This window comes from Triturus cristatus, chromosome 10, assembly GCF_964204655.1.
Source record: "Triturus cristatus chromosome 10, aTriCri1.1, whole genome shotgun sequence".
Taxonomy (NCBI): Eukaryota; Metazoa; Chordata; class Amphibia; order Caudata; family Salamandridae; genus Triturus; species Triturus cristatus.
In genome coordinates, this window is record NC_140593.1 from 158930912 (window position 1) to 158951743 (window position 20832).

The 20832-nt window shown below is 40.6% G+C and overlaps 1 protein-coding gene across 9 annotated transcripts in view; it reads left to right on the top strand.

Moving 5' to 3' along the window:
* Positions 1-20832, top strand: part of LOC146789135 (diacylglycerol kinase delta-like) — a 688844-nt gene that overhangs the window by 339482 nt on the left and 328530 nt on the right. For 2 of the 9 annotated variants that reach the window (XM_085630713.1, XM_085630710.1), the window contains exon 1: positions 19333-19593. The exons of the other annotated variants lie outside the window; for them this stretch is intronic. In XM_085630713.1, the coding sequence (XP_085486839.1) occupies positions 19543-19593 (51 nt within the window). In that variant the 5' untranslated portion in view covers positions 19333-19542. Of the gene's footprint in view, positions 1-19332; positions 19594-20832 lie in introns of those variants that run through there. 9 annotated transcript variants of the gene reach the window in all.

Below are 20832 nucleotides of genomic sequence, written 5' to 3' on the forward strand. Positions count from 1 at the left end.
TGGTTTTATCTATAAAGTTATGTGTCTCTCCTGCCAGATAATCTCTTTTTTTGTTAGAGAAGAATACAATGGGTCATTTCAAATTACATTAATTTATAAAAGTAGTTTATGTATTGTATGACAGTTACGAAGTGTGTGATCAGACCTGAATTCATAGAGTTTGAAAGGAGAGGGCAAGCATGCAGTTTATTAAAAGTGAGACAAAAAGGTATGACTGATCTCTGATGAATATTCAGGGCAAATATTTCTCTCGGAGTTGTTTAAGAAGTGCCAACAAGCGAGTGAATGTAGTTCTAGGTTTATAAGATTCTATTGTAAAGACTTCCATCCCGGCATATTGCATAAACATAGTCATACCGATAGAGAGGGCAGTTACTTAACAACACAGCTTTTGGTAATACAAAGACAGGAAATAAGAATTGTATAAAAGCTATACCCACCCGATAAGAGGAAATACCTTGATGGATCCCAAAGCAACGAGCTCCCTAGTGGTAAAATAGGATGGCTCGGTAGTCCACTTCGCAGTTACAGGGCCGCCTGGATGAGGCATTGCCCTGACCCCGCCCCTGATAGGTCCGTCTCCGGCCCTGGGTCTCTGGGCTCCCTCCTTGAGTCTCTCCTCTCTCTCTCTCTCTCTCTATTGCTTTTGCTTTTCTTTATGTTTTTTCTCTCTCTTCTTCTCTATGGGGTATGTGGGGTGGGGAGGGTGGGATTTGGGGGAGTTGAGTTGATTACAAAACGAGTTTGCTGTTCCATGGCACAGAGGCTGCGGGTTGAATGGACATTACCTTTCTGCATAGACTACCGGCGCCGGACTATTAGATTTAAGATACGGCCCACTGGGGTCCTCTAGGGCATAGTTTCAGGGCTTGCTTCGCCTTATTTTTCGCATTACTGTACCCCTTCATTAGCATATGTTATTACTGGTGAAGCTTGCCTCTTTCATGTCCGGTTTTGGGTCGGTACTCCTTTATTTCCTAATCTTCGCTTGCTGGTCCACTCAGTTGTATTGCAATAGTCATGGTCTGTTTCTTTTGTCGCTTATTTGGTGCTAATAAACACAATTTTGACAAAAAAATAGGATGGCTCACTAGCAGGGAAAGCTCCCTAAACATCTCTGTCCAGTATGGTTATAATACACCATATTCCACAAATATGTGAACTGTATTACCCTGATCTTCATTACAATGAAAACAACATGAATTGCCACTTTTCTCAATCAACCACAGATAAAGCTGTTTGATTCTACATTTTGAATCAAACTGGATAAGACATTCCATGATGTAATTTAATGTAATAACCTGGGGCATGATTTTTAGTAGATAATCACAAAGCTGCAAATACTCTTAAAACACAATTCAGGAATTACCACTACTAGGCTTTAATTTACGGAAATAATATAACTGGTCACAAGTAACCATGTCATAGATCAAAAAAACTATAGTTCATACCTGTGCCTGCATGTCTTGTTATGAATATTGAATGTGTTTGAGGGTATTAGGGTCAAAGGCTATTCTAATCAATGTGCACTGTAGAAATGCACTTTTATCCTGTATTTTCATACTGAAGATTATAGGTCTCTTCAACTTACTTATTGATGCTCTTCTCTTTATTTTTGATTTTCTCCCCACAGCCCTACCAGGGCCCAACCCACTGCACAAGTGAAATCCCACCCAATACTCGAAATTTGAAAAGACATGAGCCAGGTTATGTTGGTTGCTTACACTCCAGGGAAGTCACCCACCACCCTTCTCTCTAAAAAATAAAAAAAACAGGGTGACTTATACCTACACACCTCCTTGCAACCCTCCTTATTCCTCTTAAATCTTTCTGTTTTTCCTCACCCTACTCTGAAAGAATTAGAATTAGTTATACCACTACTCATCATCAGCCCCCAGCAGAGACTGAAATTCGTATCTTACATTTGTTTTTTAAATAGGTATTCTGTTCTACCAAATATCGTAAAGTCCGTAAACATCTAATGTCCTTGTATAATGCCAGGCATCCAAAAGTTCTTTGGCTTTTATTTCAGACGTGCACTAGTGTACTTGGCCATTAAATGAGAGCTAAATGTGTTGATTGGTAATTGACTCTGGCCCCATGATCCTGAAAAGGGAACAGATATTGTTTGTCGTAAGCAGCATCATTGCTCAACTGTGCTGTGACAGAAGTCAGATCTGACAAAGAATGTGAAGCTTTGGGTGTTGAAGGCTGAGCAAGATCATATATGGATTACCAGGCCAAGAAATTGCTAATATGGATCAGCCTGTCACACGGTTTAATATCTGATTGATTTGGCTTTTGAAATGGAAAATAATAAGCTTGTTGTATCTGAAAAGCTAGATCCCAATCGGAGAGCACGGGAATGCTTTCTGATAGACTTGTATCACAAAGCTACACATGCCCTGGTCCTCTGCTCCTCGTGTACACCTAACATGCCCAGATTGCCGTGGCAAGAGTGATTTTGAAGATCCTTTTCCACTGATTATTCATAACACAGTTATTATAATATGATTTAACATCCTTGTATAATAGAGACAGTGAGACCTAAACCACAGACGTTTGTTGTTCAATATTTGTGATGCACATGGTGAGAAAACCAATAGCCTTAGTCATCTTTGTAAACAAACCCTGTAGTTTCACCTGTGCTGCTTGAAGAGCCAGATGATATTTACATCTGGAAAACTTGCCCTCATTTCATTAGGAAAATCGTGGGTGCCACCTTGAGCTGTCTTTAGTCTCATAACTTCCTGTTTTGAAAGAAAGGCATAAAAGGCTTCGAAAGACAGTTTCTTCCTGAGAAGAAACATTTAATGTTCCTTTAAGAAACATTTCTGGTATGTTGAGCTTTCAACAAGTCAGATGTAGCCATCTCAGACCGTTCTGCTCTCTCAGCTTCATCAGCTCAGCATGCTCAAATGCGCGAGCCTTCAGCATTTTCCTAGTGGGGGAGTGGGGGTATTTTTGAATCTCAATCTCTTGGTAAAATCATCAAACAGAATCCCCCACTGGTCGTATGGACCTTGTTTGTCGACTGGAAGCGTGGAGAGGGAGCTAACATCAGGAATGCTGTTCAAATACAGTGAAACTAATGTGACTTCACAATAACAACAGAGAGAAGAGTATTCAGTGTAAAGATTTATTTCCCAAATATTTGTCAAATCATCAATCAGCAAAATTGGCAATGATTAAGCCAGAATATTTACGTGCTCAATTATTCTACATTTAAGTATTATGATGAAATACAAAATAGTAACAATCAATATGTAAAGAAACTCACTCTGTCTAATTTAAGAAATTATAGAAAGCTGGGTATTTGAAAAGAGGACGGGAAGAAGGTACGAGCATCCTGTGACCCTCAGTAGAAGTTCAGAAGACTTGAAAGAGTGTCTAGGATGAAGCTTCCCCTCGGGAGAAAACCCAACAGAGAGAGCTGCTTTCTTCCACGTCAGGGTAAAGGCTGCTCTAGCTAATTATGGAACACTAATTAAAGGCACAATTGAAGGTTCCAGAACATCCATATCTTGCTCCGACAGTCCAAAACTAATCCCGTAGTGGCATTTGCCGGGAACCGGTAAACTCCGTAAATTCCTTTCCTCGCACAATTAGGAACACCTCTGCTTGTCCTTGAGAGATGCATTTTCCTAGTACTCTGGGTCCAGGAGGCTCCCGTCACCATCATCTCTCCATGTCTGCGGCCAGCTTTCTCTTCTAAGGCCTTATTATCATTCTAATACATAACAATAAACCTTTTTCTAGCTAACAAGGAACTCAATAACACACCTGCAGAGGAAAGGAAAACAGCATGCTGGCAAGCTTCAAAGTGTGCCATGCTCAGCCAAGGCTCAGCGGTAGGCTAAGCTAACTCGAAAATCAAAACGGGAGCACATTATAGTATTATTAATCCTTAGCAATCGAACTATTATTATTAAAGTGTAAACATACTCAGTAAATGTAGTTACATTGATTATCATTTAACTCAGTACAGCTACATTTATGATTTCTTAACATTCTAAGAAGTAATACCTGCTACAATTCTTATTAGAGTGGAACACTCAGATTAATGAAGTTAAAAACACATTGGTTATGATTTATACATAAATGCATATAAATGATAAATAGGAGGTGGAGCCTAACTTTACGCTGCTCCGCTAGGGCTTTCGTCACAGGATCGTAGAACTGTCCCTAGAGAAGAACCATTCTCGGCTCCTTGATGCACCATCCAACCAAAGTCTTCTAGCAGTGATCAAGTACAAATGATGGCTGCAGCCAGCAGGATCCAACATCGATTGAGTGCGAAAGAGTGAAGGCTCCAGTAGCGCATAGGTGTTCAGGCGAGCAAGTGAACCAGCAGTATGGAGCCTCCTGGCAGAATAGCCTAAACAAGGATTGCCATTTAGTGGATGCGCCATCAGTAATGCCAGAGCAGAATGAAAGCGAAGAGGACAGCATTTCACCAATAAGGATAACCCATAAATTCAGGTGATCAGGACATCGGGGGAAAATTCTTGATATAACAAATGAAAGTGCAGGAGTCTGCGAGTCACAGAAGTGGCCTTCACCCAGGCTATATATTCACTGAAAAAACCAAAGGTTAAAGTAACGTTATAGTTAGGTGAATACGTCAGTGACAACATTAACATTTGAACTAAATAAAATACAGAAATTCGCCAGTTATAGTAAGCAGAGCTATATATAATTTGTGCCCCCACCAAGCACTGCTTATGACCTCACATGTTACATCACTAATGACATGTTCTATGACATCATTTATGACATCACTCATGACATCACTGATGGCATCATCCAAGGAGTGTGCTAATTTCTTATATAGTTTAAATAATGGCAGGTAACTACACTATTACTGTTATACCTAATTTTGTACAGCCTGTGTCCAGCTAATTGGTGTAAGTGTTTACAAAACGCATGCGTCCTAATGCACCATATGTGTGTAGAGTTATTGAACACGTTATAAATCTTTGTACTGAAGAGTATCTGTGTTTGCAGGTGACAGTTGATGACTTGTGTTCATTTAGCTACACACAAGTTTTTGGTGCTGCAGAAAAAGTTTCCAGCAGGGCAAAGAGTTTGTGTACTACATACTAAGTATTGTAAGCATCCTTGAGTTATTAGATAGAATCGTCTCAGAATGACAATTTCTACCTAATGCACAAAACTGTGTGCACCAGGTACTAACCTATGTACATGTGCTTGTTTTGCATGAAAGCTGCAGGTAGTATGATCTTTAGCACCATCAGACCTTGGTTATTTTAAGTGACTAGTCCCTCTTTGAACAAGTTTTGCACAGAGTATACAGTGTTCTTAGTAGATACTTTTTAATGCTCTGTGAGGTATTTCTCATGAGAGTTTTACTGTCTGCAAACAGTGAGGTACAGAATAAACTCTCCATAGAGTAGATCGTGGAAGAGTACCCACTTTTCTACTTATATCCACTTTGTTTCTCAATGTTTCTCAATGTAGGTTCAATGATTCATCTGTGGTTCATAGTCAACATGAACTCGGCTACCCATGAAGTGCATAGTATAGGGTCAACATTGCACATGACACAAGCTTACTTCACTTATGGGGGTTGTATGTATGATAGCAGTAATGTTGCTTCATATTAATTGGAGCTATTTTGCACTTAATTTCATAGCTCTAATGGCATATCTGTTAATAGAGCAATGTGAACAAAAGAAGCTTGGATAATGTCATCAGTGATGTCATGAATGATGTTATACAACATGTAATGAGTGATGTAATATATGAGGTCATAAGCAGTGCATGGCGGGGCGCAAGTTAGCTCTGCTAATTATTACTGGTGAATTTCTGTGGTTTTATTTAGTTCAAAATGTTAATGTTGTCACTGACATATTCACCTAATTATAACGTTACTTTAACCTTTGTTTTTTTAGTGAATTTCTAAGGGTTTTTTTCAACAAGAACAGATCTTTTTATCACACCTAACTATAGCGTTACTTTATCCCTTGTTTTTTACAGTAAATACTAGATTTTTAGAATGTAAAGTAATATTTTTTTACCATACAAAAAGTTAACACCCTGCTGCACACGGCCATAGGCTGTGCACGGTGGGGGTAGGTCACAGGGTCACAGGGTTTTATGTTTTTAAAAGGGTAGGGACCCCTCCCCGAGCCTCGTTAGGCCATGGAGACCCCAACTCCCAGGGCCTTATGTTTTTTACAGGAGAGAGGGACCAAGAGGCCCTGTCCCCAAGCCTCATTAGGCCCTGGGACACCATCCCTCAGAGCCTTTTTTAATAACGGTAAGGGGGAGGCACGTTGCCCCCATCCCCAAGCCTTATTAGGCTCAGGGACCCCATCCCACAGGGTCTTTTTTTGTTAAAAGGGAGGAGGACCATGTGCCCACCCTCCCCAAGCCTTATTAGGCCCTAGGGACCCCCTCCCCCAAAGCTGTTTTCTTTTCTTAAAGGAGAGGGGGCCCCATGGCCCCGCTACCCAAGTCTTATTAAGCCTTGGGGCTCCATCTCTTGCGCCTTTTTTTATGAAAGGGATGAGGAATGCATGTCCCCCTTTCCACAAGCCTTATTAGGCCCTGGGGACCCCATCCCCAAGGGACACTACTTAAAATAACGGGGTGGAGGGCCATGCGGTCCCCTCCCCAAGCCTTGCTAGGCCCAGGGTGCCCCCCTCACCATATTTATTAAATTCGGCCCTGGGGGTGGGCAACCGCCACTGGGTAATATATATATATATAGAGAGAGAGATAAAGAGAAAGAGAAAGAGAAAGAGAGAGAGAGAGAGAGAGAGAGAGAGAGAGAGGGAAAGAGAGAGAGAGACAGACACAATCTACAATATAAATATATATATAATTTATGCTTCAATAGAACAATAACTTTTCCGGCTTATAGTGCAATTAAGCAAGGACCTCTGGTTAGTTCCCATGTTTACGGGGAGAGCAACTTTTGATAGGGCACCCTACAACACCAATGACATTATCAATCTGCTCACCTCAAATGTCTGTTTTTCTAGCAAAGTTTTTAGTCATAGGATAAGCATAGTGCCATCCATGCCAAGCTGAAAAATGACAAAAGGCTTTTACCACTCCAGGTACAGTCCTACAGTTTTGTATTGGTAAAATACCATCCAAGCCAACCTGGAATTAATAAAAGCAACTTCTGACATGTTTTGCGCTCTTGTTATGAGCTCTTGAGAGAAGTACGGCTTTGACCATATATAAGGCAGTGTCCAGTAAAAGTCGAAACAATACCCTTTCAGGCTTAGAGTGCTGCGTAAATTATGCGAAAAAGGAAGCAAGGAAATCTGGGTAGTGCACACAATCTTCAGCCACTTTGTTCTCACAAAATATGTAATTTGAGATATCATAAGTGTTATATAATATAGAAGGGTATAACCAGTGCATGGAGAAGGTGCAAGTTCTACTGAATGTGGTGTTGCGAATTAAGTAACAACACTGGATACGGAGGTGCATGACTTATAGTTATGTGAAGGTGGTGCATTAATTATAAATGTAAGTTCTAACTTTAACTTTGGAACTTCTAATGTTTGTATAGTTTAAGTTGGGTTTGTATAGAAAGAAGAAATATAGTTTTCCTAACTATAACTTAGCCTTAACCGTTGACCTTTGATTTTTTTCACTGACTGAATTTTGATTCAATCTATACAGCTTTGTGTATTACCTTCTAGAGAAGGTTAGTGTGTTTCAGTCCTAATTAGGCATTCTAGTAGTCTTCAATAGGACAGAGAAATGTTTTTTAAGTTTTCTAAGTCTATTATGTTTTGAGGCACGGGGAGCCTCAGGGCCCCCGTGGCGCCAGTCGACTCCTCAGCCAGCACCATACTGGGTGCTGGCAGGGGCAAAACCTTTCCTTTGCTCCAGCCAAGGTGAGAGCAGCATTTTTCAACTGTTTCCGCAGGGCAGGAACATAGTGGAGTTCCCTGCCTAGGATAGTGCAAGCAGGGTATGCCTACGATCGCTCCGTGCATAGAACCTACAGTGTCTTCTTTATGGACTCTGGGGGACGGTGTGTTGTATCTTGCCCCAGGAGAACTTACCATATATTTTTTTCAAAACATTCCTATCTTGCCCCAGGAGAACGTACCATATTTTTTTAAAACACTCCTAGCTGGAGCTCTATGCTCTTCAGCAGTAATGCAAGGGTTTCTTGTGGTAGTTTTTATGATTGCATTTTCTGGGCTGAAAAGTGTTAAAAGAAAGACTCGGAAACATCTTGGTTTTATTTTCTTCTAAAAAGAATATGCCTCAGAGTTGTTCTTTTAACATTTTTCAGTCCACAAAATGCATTCATTAAAACTATATCAAAAGAAAGCCAGGCCCTGCAGCCACTCCTCCTCTGTTCGTGCGCAGCGGGTTTGGCTGCCTGCAGGGGGTTGGCCATGCACAACCTTCACCAACCCCTGCTGCACAGCCACACACAGCAATAAACACCAGACAAGGGGTATGGGGTAATTGTCAATGCACCCATCTTAATGTCCAAAGGTTAATATTTTTACAATAATCACGGGTGCAGAGAATCAGAGGCTCAATATCCCTTAAACCTCCTAGGAAATAAATCCTATAAATTTGCAATGAAAATAGTGATTCAGCACTCTAACAAGTCAAAAGATTAGTATAATTTGCAAATATAAGCAACGTAAGAAGAGGCACATGAATTCAGCCTATTCTTATTTCTTGGTTTCTGTATTGAAAAAGCTTCTTAAAAACAACCGTAGCCAACCCGTTTCGACCCAGAAGGTCTTTTTCAGGGCTACAAATAAGTATATAATATATACATTAAAATTTGTGACAAATACACAAAATATTTACAGTTTAAAACAGGTGCTCAGACAAAAACTACCAAGAAAAAAGTGAAAAACCAATCCCTATTACCAAAATTGATCACAAAAAACAATATATACAAATATTTACATTCCAGTGGCATCATTTTTGGATTTTTTGCCATATTTCACACAATTTGAACCTGCTGAAACCTTTGCAGAAACTGTGAAAACTGACTGCAAAAAGTATTTCCATCCATAAGAACATATTCACGAGGAATGGGGCAACTCATGTGAAGAAATCTTATACATATTTTTATATATATACAAAATAAGCAACAAAGAAAAACTCAAGATGTTATCAAATGCATCAAAGGTGCTTAAGAATGACAATAAAAGTAGTATTTCTTAATGAATTTATTTACTTTTTTTGAGCTTCTACTTGGTCCCTCACTCTAAATGGGAGTAACAGTTGGACCTAAATGGAGAGGGAAAGATGATGGAAACATATTGCAAATGCGCTAACATCCAACGCAGATTTCTCATAAGAGGAATAAACAGTTGGACATACCTCATATTCTTCAAGTACATCAACAAAGTAAGTTTAGCTTGTTCAGTAAATTCTTAATGGACTATTTCAAATAATCCATTCCAGTGCGGACATGGCTTTTTGGCCCATGTCTATCTGCAATTCGAAAGGTAATTGCACATGAAACAGAGATTCTTCAGGCTTGTAGTAGAGAAACAAAGTAGCAAGTACCCATTGGTTCAACATGCAGTTATTATATTATAGAGGGATATATATTAATAACATTATAGGGCCAACCCCGCTCTACGAATTCAATTTAGTGCATATGGGGTGCCCATATCAAAACAGAGTAAAAAGGGCTTGTTAAGATAGCCATCACAAAAGGTTTAGTTCTTTATTTGTGGCCGAGAATCAAAGATACACCAGAGATAGAGTTGTGGCCAATTTTTAAAAAGCGACCGGAAGGATAGAATGCATATCACAAACTTAGAACCCGTAAAATGTGGCAAAAACAAAAGCCCTTAATTTTACCCAAAAGGTTTCACACTCTCAAAATTAGTCAAAAACAGGGGTTGCAAATAATAACTTCAAAGTTATAAAACACAATACCCCACATGCAGGGTCGTACGGGATACCTGGTACCATTGTACTATAAGCTATGGAATGGAAGTTGTCAAAGAAAGAACCCTCCCAGTTTAGAAACGCGATACCCCACATACGAAGTCCTGCGGGATGCATGGAACCGGTGTTCCATAAACTATGGCATAGAAGTTACAAAAGATAGGAAAATCCCTTCCCTTCCAGACTTACTTGATATTTCTAAGGACAGCTCCCTTTGCGTAGTGAAAATCGTAACATTTTTGAGTCACAATTGTGGCGTTTAAATAGCCCGCTGTGAGAGTCACCTGTGCACAATTTGGAAAAAGAGTCTTCTAATGGCTTGTTTACGCATCCGCCATTTTGTAGTGGGCTCAAGATCAATTTCAGCGTTAGGTTATATGAACTAACAATATAGTTCAGATCGAATATCAAATTATTCCCAGCGCCCAAAGGAAAAAAGTTCCTTAATAGTACAGAAAAGGGTGCTTTGTGACAATTATAAAGACAAAAATCTGCATTGTCTTTTTCGATGGGCAATGTTTAGTTGGTCATTTTCGTGGCTGCCATATTTAAACGGTCTTAAAAGGGATTACAACAATAGGTAATATGGGCTAAGCATACGATCAGATTCAGGCTCAGATTATTTTCAGAGCCCAAAATGTTCTTTAATAATACTAAATAGTTTCTTATGTTAAATATAGGTAGAGAAAATCTATTTTGCCGTAATTCGATAGGCAAATCAAAACGAAAGGGTGCTTGGCGCGCCGTTTTTTCAGCCGTCATTTTGTAATGTCCATCAGAATAGTATTGTGTACAGTTCATTATATAGTGATCTTTAAGATCCATTTTAGAAGTAAATAAATTAGCTAAAAATATGGACCGGCCAAGGATATCTTAAAAATGCTACTAAATAAGACATGTCAATTGTGGGGAAGAAAAATATATGCTTATTTCACCATTTTCACGGCCGCCATTCCATAATGATCACTGATACAAAATTGTGTAAGAGAGATACATTGTAAGACCATAAACGGTGTGTTATGCAAAGTGAACCATGTCAAAGTATGGAAATCCACGTTGCAAATCCCCAGTGGGAAATATCATAAATCATTGGACACCAAAGGTGCCAGACTCACCGTAATACTGGCACCATTTAAAAGCGGCAGTCCCAACTTGTATCCACTATATGAAATTAATATGAGAAAGGTATGACTCCAAGGCATGTACAATGTAAGGAATCAAATGAGATTCTCCGAAAATAGAGTTTTCGGGAGTTAGCTCAATAAAGAGAGCTCACACCTCCAAGTGCTCGACAGAAGAATGCAACGCGTCACAAATACTGTGTCCGTGAGCACCACCGTATCATTGGATTTTGACCACAAGACCACTAGTGGTATTCTATGATTTTTGTCTTAAGGATGACAATTAGGATAAAGATCTTATATCCATAATCATAACACTTGAACGGACGAAGTGATGGTGCTGCTGTTAATGAACAAACCCAAAAAAGTAATACGAAAGGTATTTCTTAGTACAAACAAACCTGAAAAATCTCTGGAAATGCTGGGAGACATTCTCCAGCAGTGACACCATTATTTTCTCAAGGCTTATAAGCTCAACAAAAAAAAAACACCTCATGGGTCTTACAAAGTCCCAGAAACATTTCACAGACAGATCTACTGTGTTGTTTTTCAGTGCCCTGCCTTAAGAGATTTGACAAGTTACTATGAACCTCTTCTGGTTGTCCTACAGGATGTGATACATTTCATTATTGATATTCAAACCCATGGAGATAGTTCTTAAGCAGCATATCCAACATGCATCTGCCTGGCGTAAAGCTTTCTCCCTATCCCCACCCCTCTCAGGGGCCTTTACACTCTCAATTGCATGGAACCATATAGTTTGTTCTCCTGGATGTGTTTTATGTATGTGTACTGAGACCGGGTACTTGTCATTCTTATTCTTAATGGCCCTAATGTGTTCTTGAATACGTATTTTTAAACTGCGGATACTGCTCCCTACATAGATCTTATTGCAATGGCAGCCGATTATATATACCATATATGTAGTATTGCAGTTAATAAAGGAATTGATTTTGAATTCTCTCCCCATATTATATTTGAAGGTGCATTTCTTATTTAGTCCAACATTACAGTTGTTACACATCCCACATACATGGAAGCCTACTGGCTTATTAGGCAACCATGACGCCCCTTTTGGTGTCTGATCTTTTACATAGCTGGGGCAGAGCATATTTTTAAGTGTTTTGCCTTTCTTATAAACTACTTTAGGTGTACCTGGGACAGTACCTGTTGGCTACTGGGCAGATGTTAATAGGTGCCAATTCGTCCTTAGAATGTTATATATGTGGTCACTGTATGCATTATATTGTGTTATAAAGACCACAGTGTCCCGATATTTTTTGTCCTTGTTCAATGTTTTTTTAGAGACCAGAGTTTGCTTCCTGTCTACTTTCCTGATTCTCGTCTCTGCCTGCCTAAGACATTTATCTGTATAGCCCCGGCTGTGGAAGTTGTGTTTTGTGATCTTAAGATTCTTATCAAACTGGAGCTCCTGGCTACAATTTCTTCTTGCACACACCATCTTGCCATATGGAATGGCGTTGATGGTTGTGCGGGGTGTGCACTTTCAGCGTGAAGCACGCTGTTACAAGATGTCTGTTTTATAAAGATTTCACTGTGGATTCTGTTGTCAAATATATAAAATTTCAGATCAAGGAATTCCATACTATCGCGTGAGAAATTCATAGTCAATTTTACATTGAATCTATTGTTATTCAAATAGCTGTGATATGCAAAAAGTTCTTCCTCACCTCCATTCCAGATGAATCTATATATCTTCCATAGAAGATGATGTTATTGTTCCACTTTTGCGAGCCAGTTCCCCAGGCATGCTCCGTCTCATACACACCCATAAAGAGGTTAGCATAAGACGGAGCAAACATGGTTCCCATGGCTGTACCTCGTTTTTGCAGGAACCATGTCCCATTGTGTAGGAAGACATTCATGGGTAGAATCATTCGAGCCATTTCTAAGAACATAATTGTGTGCTCCAGGTGTTTACATTCCTTTTATACAGGAAATATTTCAACGCATCGAAACCACACTCCGTCCGGATGCACGTGTATAGGGTCTCAATGTCCATAGTGAGGAACATTGATTCGTCACTATTCCATTCAAAGTCCTCAAGCTTTCAGAGTACATCCCTACTATCCTGAAGGTAGGAGGGCATGTTTTTTTACAAATGGCTGCAAAAAGCCATCCACGTACTCCGACAGGTGTTCAGAAGGACCCCCATTTCCTGAGATGATGGGCCTCCCAGGCGAGAAGGCCCCCCTCTTGTGGATTTTTGGAAGTATATATATATATATACAGGGGTGCCTGGAATCATGAGTCTGTAAATACCGACATTCCTGATCTGAAATCAATCCAGATTCATGCCAATCTTGCAATCTAGCATTAATGGTTCTCTCTATGACAGGAATGGGCTTTTCTTTGAGTTGTTCGTAACAGCTAACATTGCTTAGCTGTCTCTCTATCTCATCAAAGTAGTCCTTTCGATCCATAAGCACAATATTCTCCCGTTGTCTGCCTCTCGTATGACAAGTTGGGGCTCTTCCTGTACTGATTTTAAAATGATCTTTTCCTCCTTGGTGAGATTGTGACTATGTTGACAGTGTGTGCCTATCCCATGTCTATCCTCTAACGGGTGTAATATTTGGGTAACTTTATGAAAAAACTCATCAATATGTGTGTCTTGAACATTAGAGGGCAAGAATCTGGACCTGTTCCGTAACCCACTGTCAATTGTTGTATCTTCTCTGATGTTTATTAACCCTGCCGTCTCCACAATATGAATGTCTAAATCATCTTCATCCAATGTTGCCAATTACCAAGTTCAGCAATTGTTAGATCAGAAAAGCTCTAATCATTTTTTAGTACATTTAGAGCAGACGGATGTTCAGAAAAATATTTTTTTAATTTCAATTTGCATACAAATTTATGCACATCAATATGCCCTGTCCACAAAATTACAATTTTCAGTAATACAAAAACTCAAGCCTTTTCGCAATACATTCAATTCCTTTTCGGTTAAGCTCTTGGATGATAGATTTACAATGCACAATTCATTGGAGATTAAGGGTTCGATATCAAAGTCAGGAGATACATTCTCTTCTCTGTCATCTATTTCTTCATTTGGGACAATTTGTTTTGTTGTCTTGTTTGCACACCTACTCTTGTGCTGCTTCCCTCCTTGTTCTACGTTTAGATTTCTCTTTTTGTTCCCCAGCCTGTATCGCTGGACCTCGCATAAAAAAGGGAGGATGTTGGGGTCCCCTCAATGTTACTCGGCCCATCTCTAGAGAGGATAGAGAAGTACTGCTAGACGACACACTCGCTGGTTTTGCAGAATTTCCAGTTTCAATCATGGGCTTGGGAGTTATATCATCTTACTTTCTAGAGAAAGTAAAGATCCTTCCCCGATCATAATCGGTTTCATCCCGTAGGATCTTTTTCTGTTTCTTATTTTTTAGATAAATTTGATAGTTCGCTAGTTCTTTTTTTAAATTTCATAATTCTTCATAGTAGCTTCCTTCAAATTCATTTCTGAACCAACGCAGGCCATGTGCGGTGGAGGGTTGGGTGCAAGAGGGTTGACTGCCTGCAGGGGGGTTGGGGCAGGGCCGAGCTGCAGGCCAGCCTTTGCAGCCAACTGTCCGGGGGGTTGGCTATACGCATGGTAAATAAATATTACTTACATTTTTTTTAACTAGAAATTCACTGAAAAAAACAAAGGTTAACGTAATGTTATACGTAACATTTTAAACAAAAAAAACCACTGAAATTCACCAGTTATAGTTACCTCAGGTAACTATAACTCATACGCTAAAGTAACTATAACTCATGCCCTCAGTTTATACGCAAACACAAGTTTCAAAAGGTACATGCCAATAACTAAGATGGATGAACTATGGATCGTGGAGAACGCTAAGGGTCTCTGTGACACTTATTTTCTATATCTAGAAAATTGAATATTGATCAATTTGATTTATTGAAAGAGGTTAACAATAGATCGTTTGTGAAAACATTAAATGATATGGAATTAAGACAAATGCACATAGTACATGCAATTTTAAACCAAGCTCCTTCCCTGTTCTAAAATGCCCACAGACTATACTGACATTTTTTCATAGTCTGATAATTAGGGAATTGAAATACCTGAGAAGAGAACATTTTAGCCAGAAGAAAAACATGAAATTGTCACAATATCAAGCTCTAAAGAAGTTGAGAAATTATCCAGAACTGATAATTAAACCATCAGACAAAGGTGAGAACGTTGAGGAGTGGTCTAGAGAAGGTTATGTCAAAGAGATAGAAACACAGCTGAATGACAATGATTGTTATATGAGAGCATAGCGTAATTACCATAAATATTTGGTAAAAAAAAAGATATTCTAAGATGCTGTGTATGTTGAAGGAAGAAGGTAAATTGGAATACATGGATATCTTTGTCTGAAAACACGCCATCTAAAAATTACCACTCTATACTTACTATCCAAGATCCATAAGAAGCTAAAATATTCACCAGGGAGACTCATAGTTTCCACCATAGGTATTTGTTTAAGAAACATGTCAACCTATATAAAACACTTCCTAGATACTTGAGAGACGGTGCAGACGCCATGACTAAGACAAGTAATTTTTACATTGACCCTGGTAACTATATGCCTACCATGGATGTCAGTAGCCTCTATACTAGTATACATCAATACCATAGGCGAAAAACTTGTCTACAGTTTTTGAATGCGAGACCATTAAGTCTGAACGATTATGCCAATGATATTACAAATGATAATGACATGTTGACTGAGAATTTGTTTGTTTGGCAACGAGCTGCACAACAATTGAGAGGAAACTGCATGGGCACCTGCTTTATCCCAAGCTATGCAAATGTGTTTATGGTGGTGATACCAGTGCTTGTATCAATTTAGTTCGAAAAGGGTTATTTTCAGAGCAGACAGAATATATTTAAATATGTCACTGAAAGTTAGAAGTGCAGAATTTACAAACTTCTGTCTCGAGATAAGCATGACGTTCACTGCTGTTTTCCATTTGTGAGAAGGGGTTTCGGTGCCTACATTTTAAAAAAAATATGGATTCAGTAATTTACTGATTTTCCCCACATTGTTTATGGGCAGAATAAGTGATCGGGCAAGATCAAAATTGAACTGAAGGGATATTTTGGTGGGTAAAGGGGAAAACCATTGAAATACAAAGCATTCAGACCTTGCTATCAAAGAATAACCGGTTGGACGTATCCATCAACCAGTTCTATCCAGGTTCTTGATGGAGGGGTAACAAGGTATGCCCAACAAGGACGATAGTCTCACTGCTCTGCATTTCTGTCAATCAAAAAATGATATATTTAGATTTTATCTTATTTAATTATTTTTTGTGTGTTGGCTTGTGACCAGAAGCCTCTTCACTGGGCTACTGCATTGGCAGAAATTGTCCACCTTTACAGTTCCTTCGGAGTAAAGTGGTAGTTTTGAATCAACCGGGACTGAGGACATTCATATCACCTTGGAGACTGGCTTTAAAGGTGGATGAACTTTAATTTATGAAAACCCTATTCTTCCCTGGTTGAATCAGAAGAGAAGCTGTCTATGAGTAGGTTCACCTCCAGATGTCTTCTGAAGCTGTCAACTTTGATGGGTTCCTCGGGTGAAGTCTTGGCAAGTTTCAAAGTTGCACTCCCAGGGCCAGAATCATTTTGCATCCTTGAGTGATTTTTGGTTCAACATGTTTCCACTGCTTGATCTTGGGTCTCATTTGGCTATGTAACCTGGTGGCAGTTTAAAATTCAATAAAATGTAATTATTGCAGGGGCCATCCACCACAGAGATAAGCTCTGTGTAACCTATAACAGACCAGTTAGAATGTAGTAGAGTGACTCAAGCTTTCAGTAATCAGATAAAATGAGTACTTTTATCTTGATTCACTATCCTGAAGAAACATTTGGGTTTATGGTATGTGAGATATGAAGTTTAATCTCAAGAAAATGGTTTTAGGATTGCGTTTTTATTGTACCTCGCTGTAAACAGTGAACGACTTAGAACTGATCTTCGGTTATCGTCCTTGAACACGCTGAGAGTAGTAGCTGATATTGGAACATCTGTTAACGGCTCACAGGGATCTCCGTTTCCCCACTCCAGTCACTGAGCAGCTGATATAAAAGTTTTTTCTTTGCATCCTGGCATTTGTCATCCTGTTAATCCCATGATAAATGTTGTACCTCAAATATAAAAATGCAAAGAAACAACCTAGATTGCCAGAGCTACTCATACATAGATTCCAGAAGGTTGAGAGCTCTTGGGTCATGGCAATAAACGTCTTTGCAGCACCTGGACAGCCAATGTGTAGCTGTAGCACTTTACAAATTCAATGTCATGTCCCCAGTGAAGTTGTCCTCAACAAAGATGACCATAAATTAATAATTTTACCCTCCTTCTTCCAAAGTTAACCCGCTTCAGATGACAATTTCCTGCCACTGAATGTCTGTCGTATGCCCGGTGGGCAGAATAACCAGTGGTAGAAAATGCTGGCTACCTAAACCCTTCCTGTATTCACCCAACTCAGGTATTAGGTGTGAGGAGGGGGTGCTGGCAAAGTGGTGTTGGAATACAGAGTGTAGGGGTTAATGGAAGAGAACAGCAAGGGTTGTGGGACAGGGCTTCTTAGGGCAGGTCAGGGACAGTGGGTGCCAAACTTGGTACCTTGCTTAGGATGGTTTCTCGTGACCTTGAGCAAGAGTTTGCCCTTGGAGTGAATCAGGGCTTTAAGTGAGATGATCAAAGTGAAGTGTCTCTAAAAGGGGCGTGGTCTGTGTAATTAAAGGTGTGACTTAAACACAAACAATTTCTGCGAGTCCCATAGCCTACCAACCAACCAGTATTGTGTAGCCTCTCTGGAACTTTCAGTGTTTGAGGTGAGATATATGACACAACAATTAAAAGACACATAAAACAAGCCAGGAGAATAATTTTGTAAATAATATTGAAAATGTTTCAGTTCTGAAATTGAAACTGTGAATTCAACATTACTGAGGCCTGTGGAAGGGGGAGTAGTCTTCAAAGTGTCCTATTATCTTCACTCTATGTTAGACATGTATGCCCTGTTTCCTCCTCATCATGTCCCTCTGCATAGCTTACAACACATCTCTTTTCTCTTCAGCATCCTCTTTTAACTCTCTCCTGAAAGTACTTCCTCACATTTTCTTCACTTCACAACTCACAAACAAACAACGCACCCACTCACCTTTACGCACTGAATTTTCTTTCACTTTCGCTATATCAATATTTAGAAAACTGTGTACCTTCTTCACACACATTTGCACACAATCACAATTGCAACTGGAATATGTGACCATTGCTCTGCGACCTCCGTAGAGAGGCCAAGGATTGGATGACCATGTTGAACAACCTTTTTGACCCACTGACAGGCACTGTGAGAAAGAAACTGACAATGCCTTCAGACTCATCTGAGTGCAGAGCTCTCAGTTATGGTCTCTTATAAACACCCGCAGGCAACCTAGTTCAAAGTATGAACTATACAAGAGCAATATGAAACTAAAAAAAAAAATACAGACACACAACATTCTGGAAATATTTTACTTAATCTTGCATTCCCTAAAAGTGTTAAACATGTGAAATATAATCAGCAACTAAATGGATGACATGGATTACCTGAACGTTTTTTTATTTATCATTCATTGTTTAGAAATCGTTCAAAGTTTTTGGGAGGAAGGACATTATGATAGTGCCCAATAGGAAACCGTTTCAATGTCTGCTTTTAATTACTACCGGTTCTGAGACCCGGACGGACGCGGCCCACTTAAAGCCCTGGAGTGAACCGCCACTAAACCTGGCCCCCTCCCTCGCCCCATATATCTTTTAAGCTTTGTGATCTGCAAAGTTTGCGACATTTCCTTTAAAATATGCGAACTTAAACTCAGTCTGCTTCACATACACACCCCTGGCTGGAAGCCCTTACTTTGTCAGGCGCCCCAGGCCCCAGACCAACAGACCTGCCCCACCCAGAGACTGACAGATTCTACCTTTGACCTTTGTGTTGATTGAGAGCAAAGAGCTTCAACCCTGACTCCTGGGCACAAAAGAAACGACCTTGGTTGGAACAACTACAATCCTTGAGCCCGTGTGAAAATCAGTGGAAGGGAATTGTAACGTGCGAAGCCGCGAGTGCTGCCTCTTTGGGGTGTAATTGTGAGGTAGAGAGGAACAATAGTGCACGAGCTCTGCTGGAGTCAAAGTGCAGCGGGAGGAGGAAGCCGGGTGCGAAAAAACAGGCGAAGGCGAGCAGGTGCAGCCTGCTTTTCAGGCTGGCTCCAGACTTCGCGGGGAGTCCTTGCAGGCGGTCACTGGGACAGGGGCCGGCGGGGACGCTGCAGATGCGAGGGTGCGTCATTCTCACACACGAGGGAGAAGGTGCCACCTGAAGGCGTGTTGGGTCCTCGAGGGCTTGGGCGCGATGCCAGCCTAGAATAAAATCCCTTCTGCCAGCCCCGTGTATACGGACAGCTCAGCGTGGGTCTTGAATGGTGACGTCCAATGCCGCCGAAGGCGCATCTCTCGCGCGACACGGCCAGGTACGTAACCTGGGTGGAGGTCGCAGGTTGATGAGGCAATTGTATGTCATTAGCAGTGATGCCCCTGCACAGTGTATCTCTTTTGACAACAGAATGCACTGTGGGATCTGTAGTGTGGTCAGGATCAGGCGCGCAACACCCATTGGGCTCACCGGGCTTCAGCCCCCCTCCTTCCCTCCCCCCTCATGTGTGTCAGCCCGGCTGAGACAGCCTCGCGGGCTGGCGTCCGTCTAATTGCAGCCGGACCCGAGTACTTCACAGGTCTTTAAAAGACCATTTACTCGTTAATGAGGCTTTTGTTGTATTTTCACCCCTTTTTACAGCCACTCTGCCTATGGCTGGAAGACTTAGGCCCCCCCCAAATCTTTTTCAGCCCCCCCCCCCCGAAATGTGGCTCTAGTTGCCCGCCTGGGAAGGACCAGCGCTAGGCTAATGCCACGCCGAGCAGCTGCTTCAAGGCACTACCCCGAGAGGGTACCAGCTTGCAAGAAATTACCTCAAAAATGGTCTTGCTCTCAAGGATCAGGCAGCGCCCAAACAATAAAATATAATTTGACAAGGGACTCTGAAAATCCATGCAACGGAGCGTAGCCTGGTGCCCAGGGCGCAAGTCCTAAAGAAAGAAATGGGGGGCTGACCAAGTTAGGCCGTATGCAAGAGACAGCATAGAACGTAACATCACAGCACATGACGTCCCAGCACGTGACATTGCACGTGGCATCACAGGAAGTGATCGCACATGAAGTGACATCAGATATTAAGACCTCACACATATTTTTAGTAGACTTGTCATGAATACATTGAAGCGTATCATGAGATTTAACAAATGAGAAAAAATATGGCGCAACCCCAATGCGAAATCTGGGCCTCAAATAAAAACATTTTAAAACTCTGCTACAAAGAAATTGGCAACAAGGAGAAACATGGCAGTAGATCTGTTCTGATTAATTGGTTCCAAAGTCTGCATTTTAAAATATAGGGTTAAAGCACCAGCTGCAGGGATCTTTGCGTGCCTTGTAAACCTCAGAGAATAATAATAATGATGATAAGATAACTCTGGAGGTTAATGCTCTTGCTGGAGAGGTCTGTGATTTGTCTACTCCCAGTTTTGAATCAAAGCAGCATAGAGGGTTAATGTCGCCTGCTAAGCACCTTACGTAACATGCAGATGATAGATTTTTATTCTATGTAGATAGGTAAGTGGGTTACTGCTTTTAACACAGAGATCCTTTTGTTACC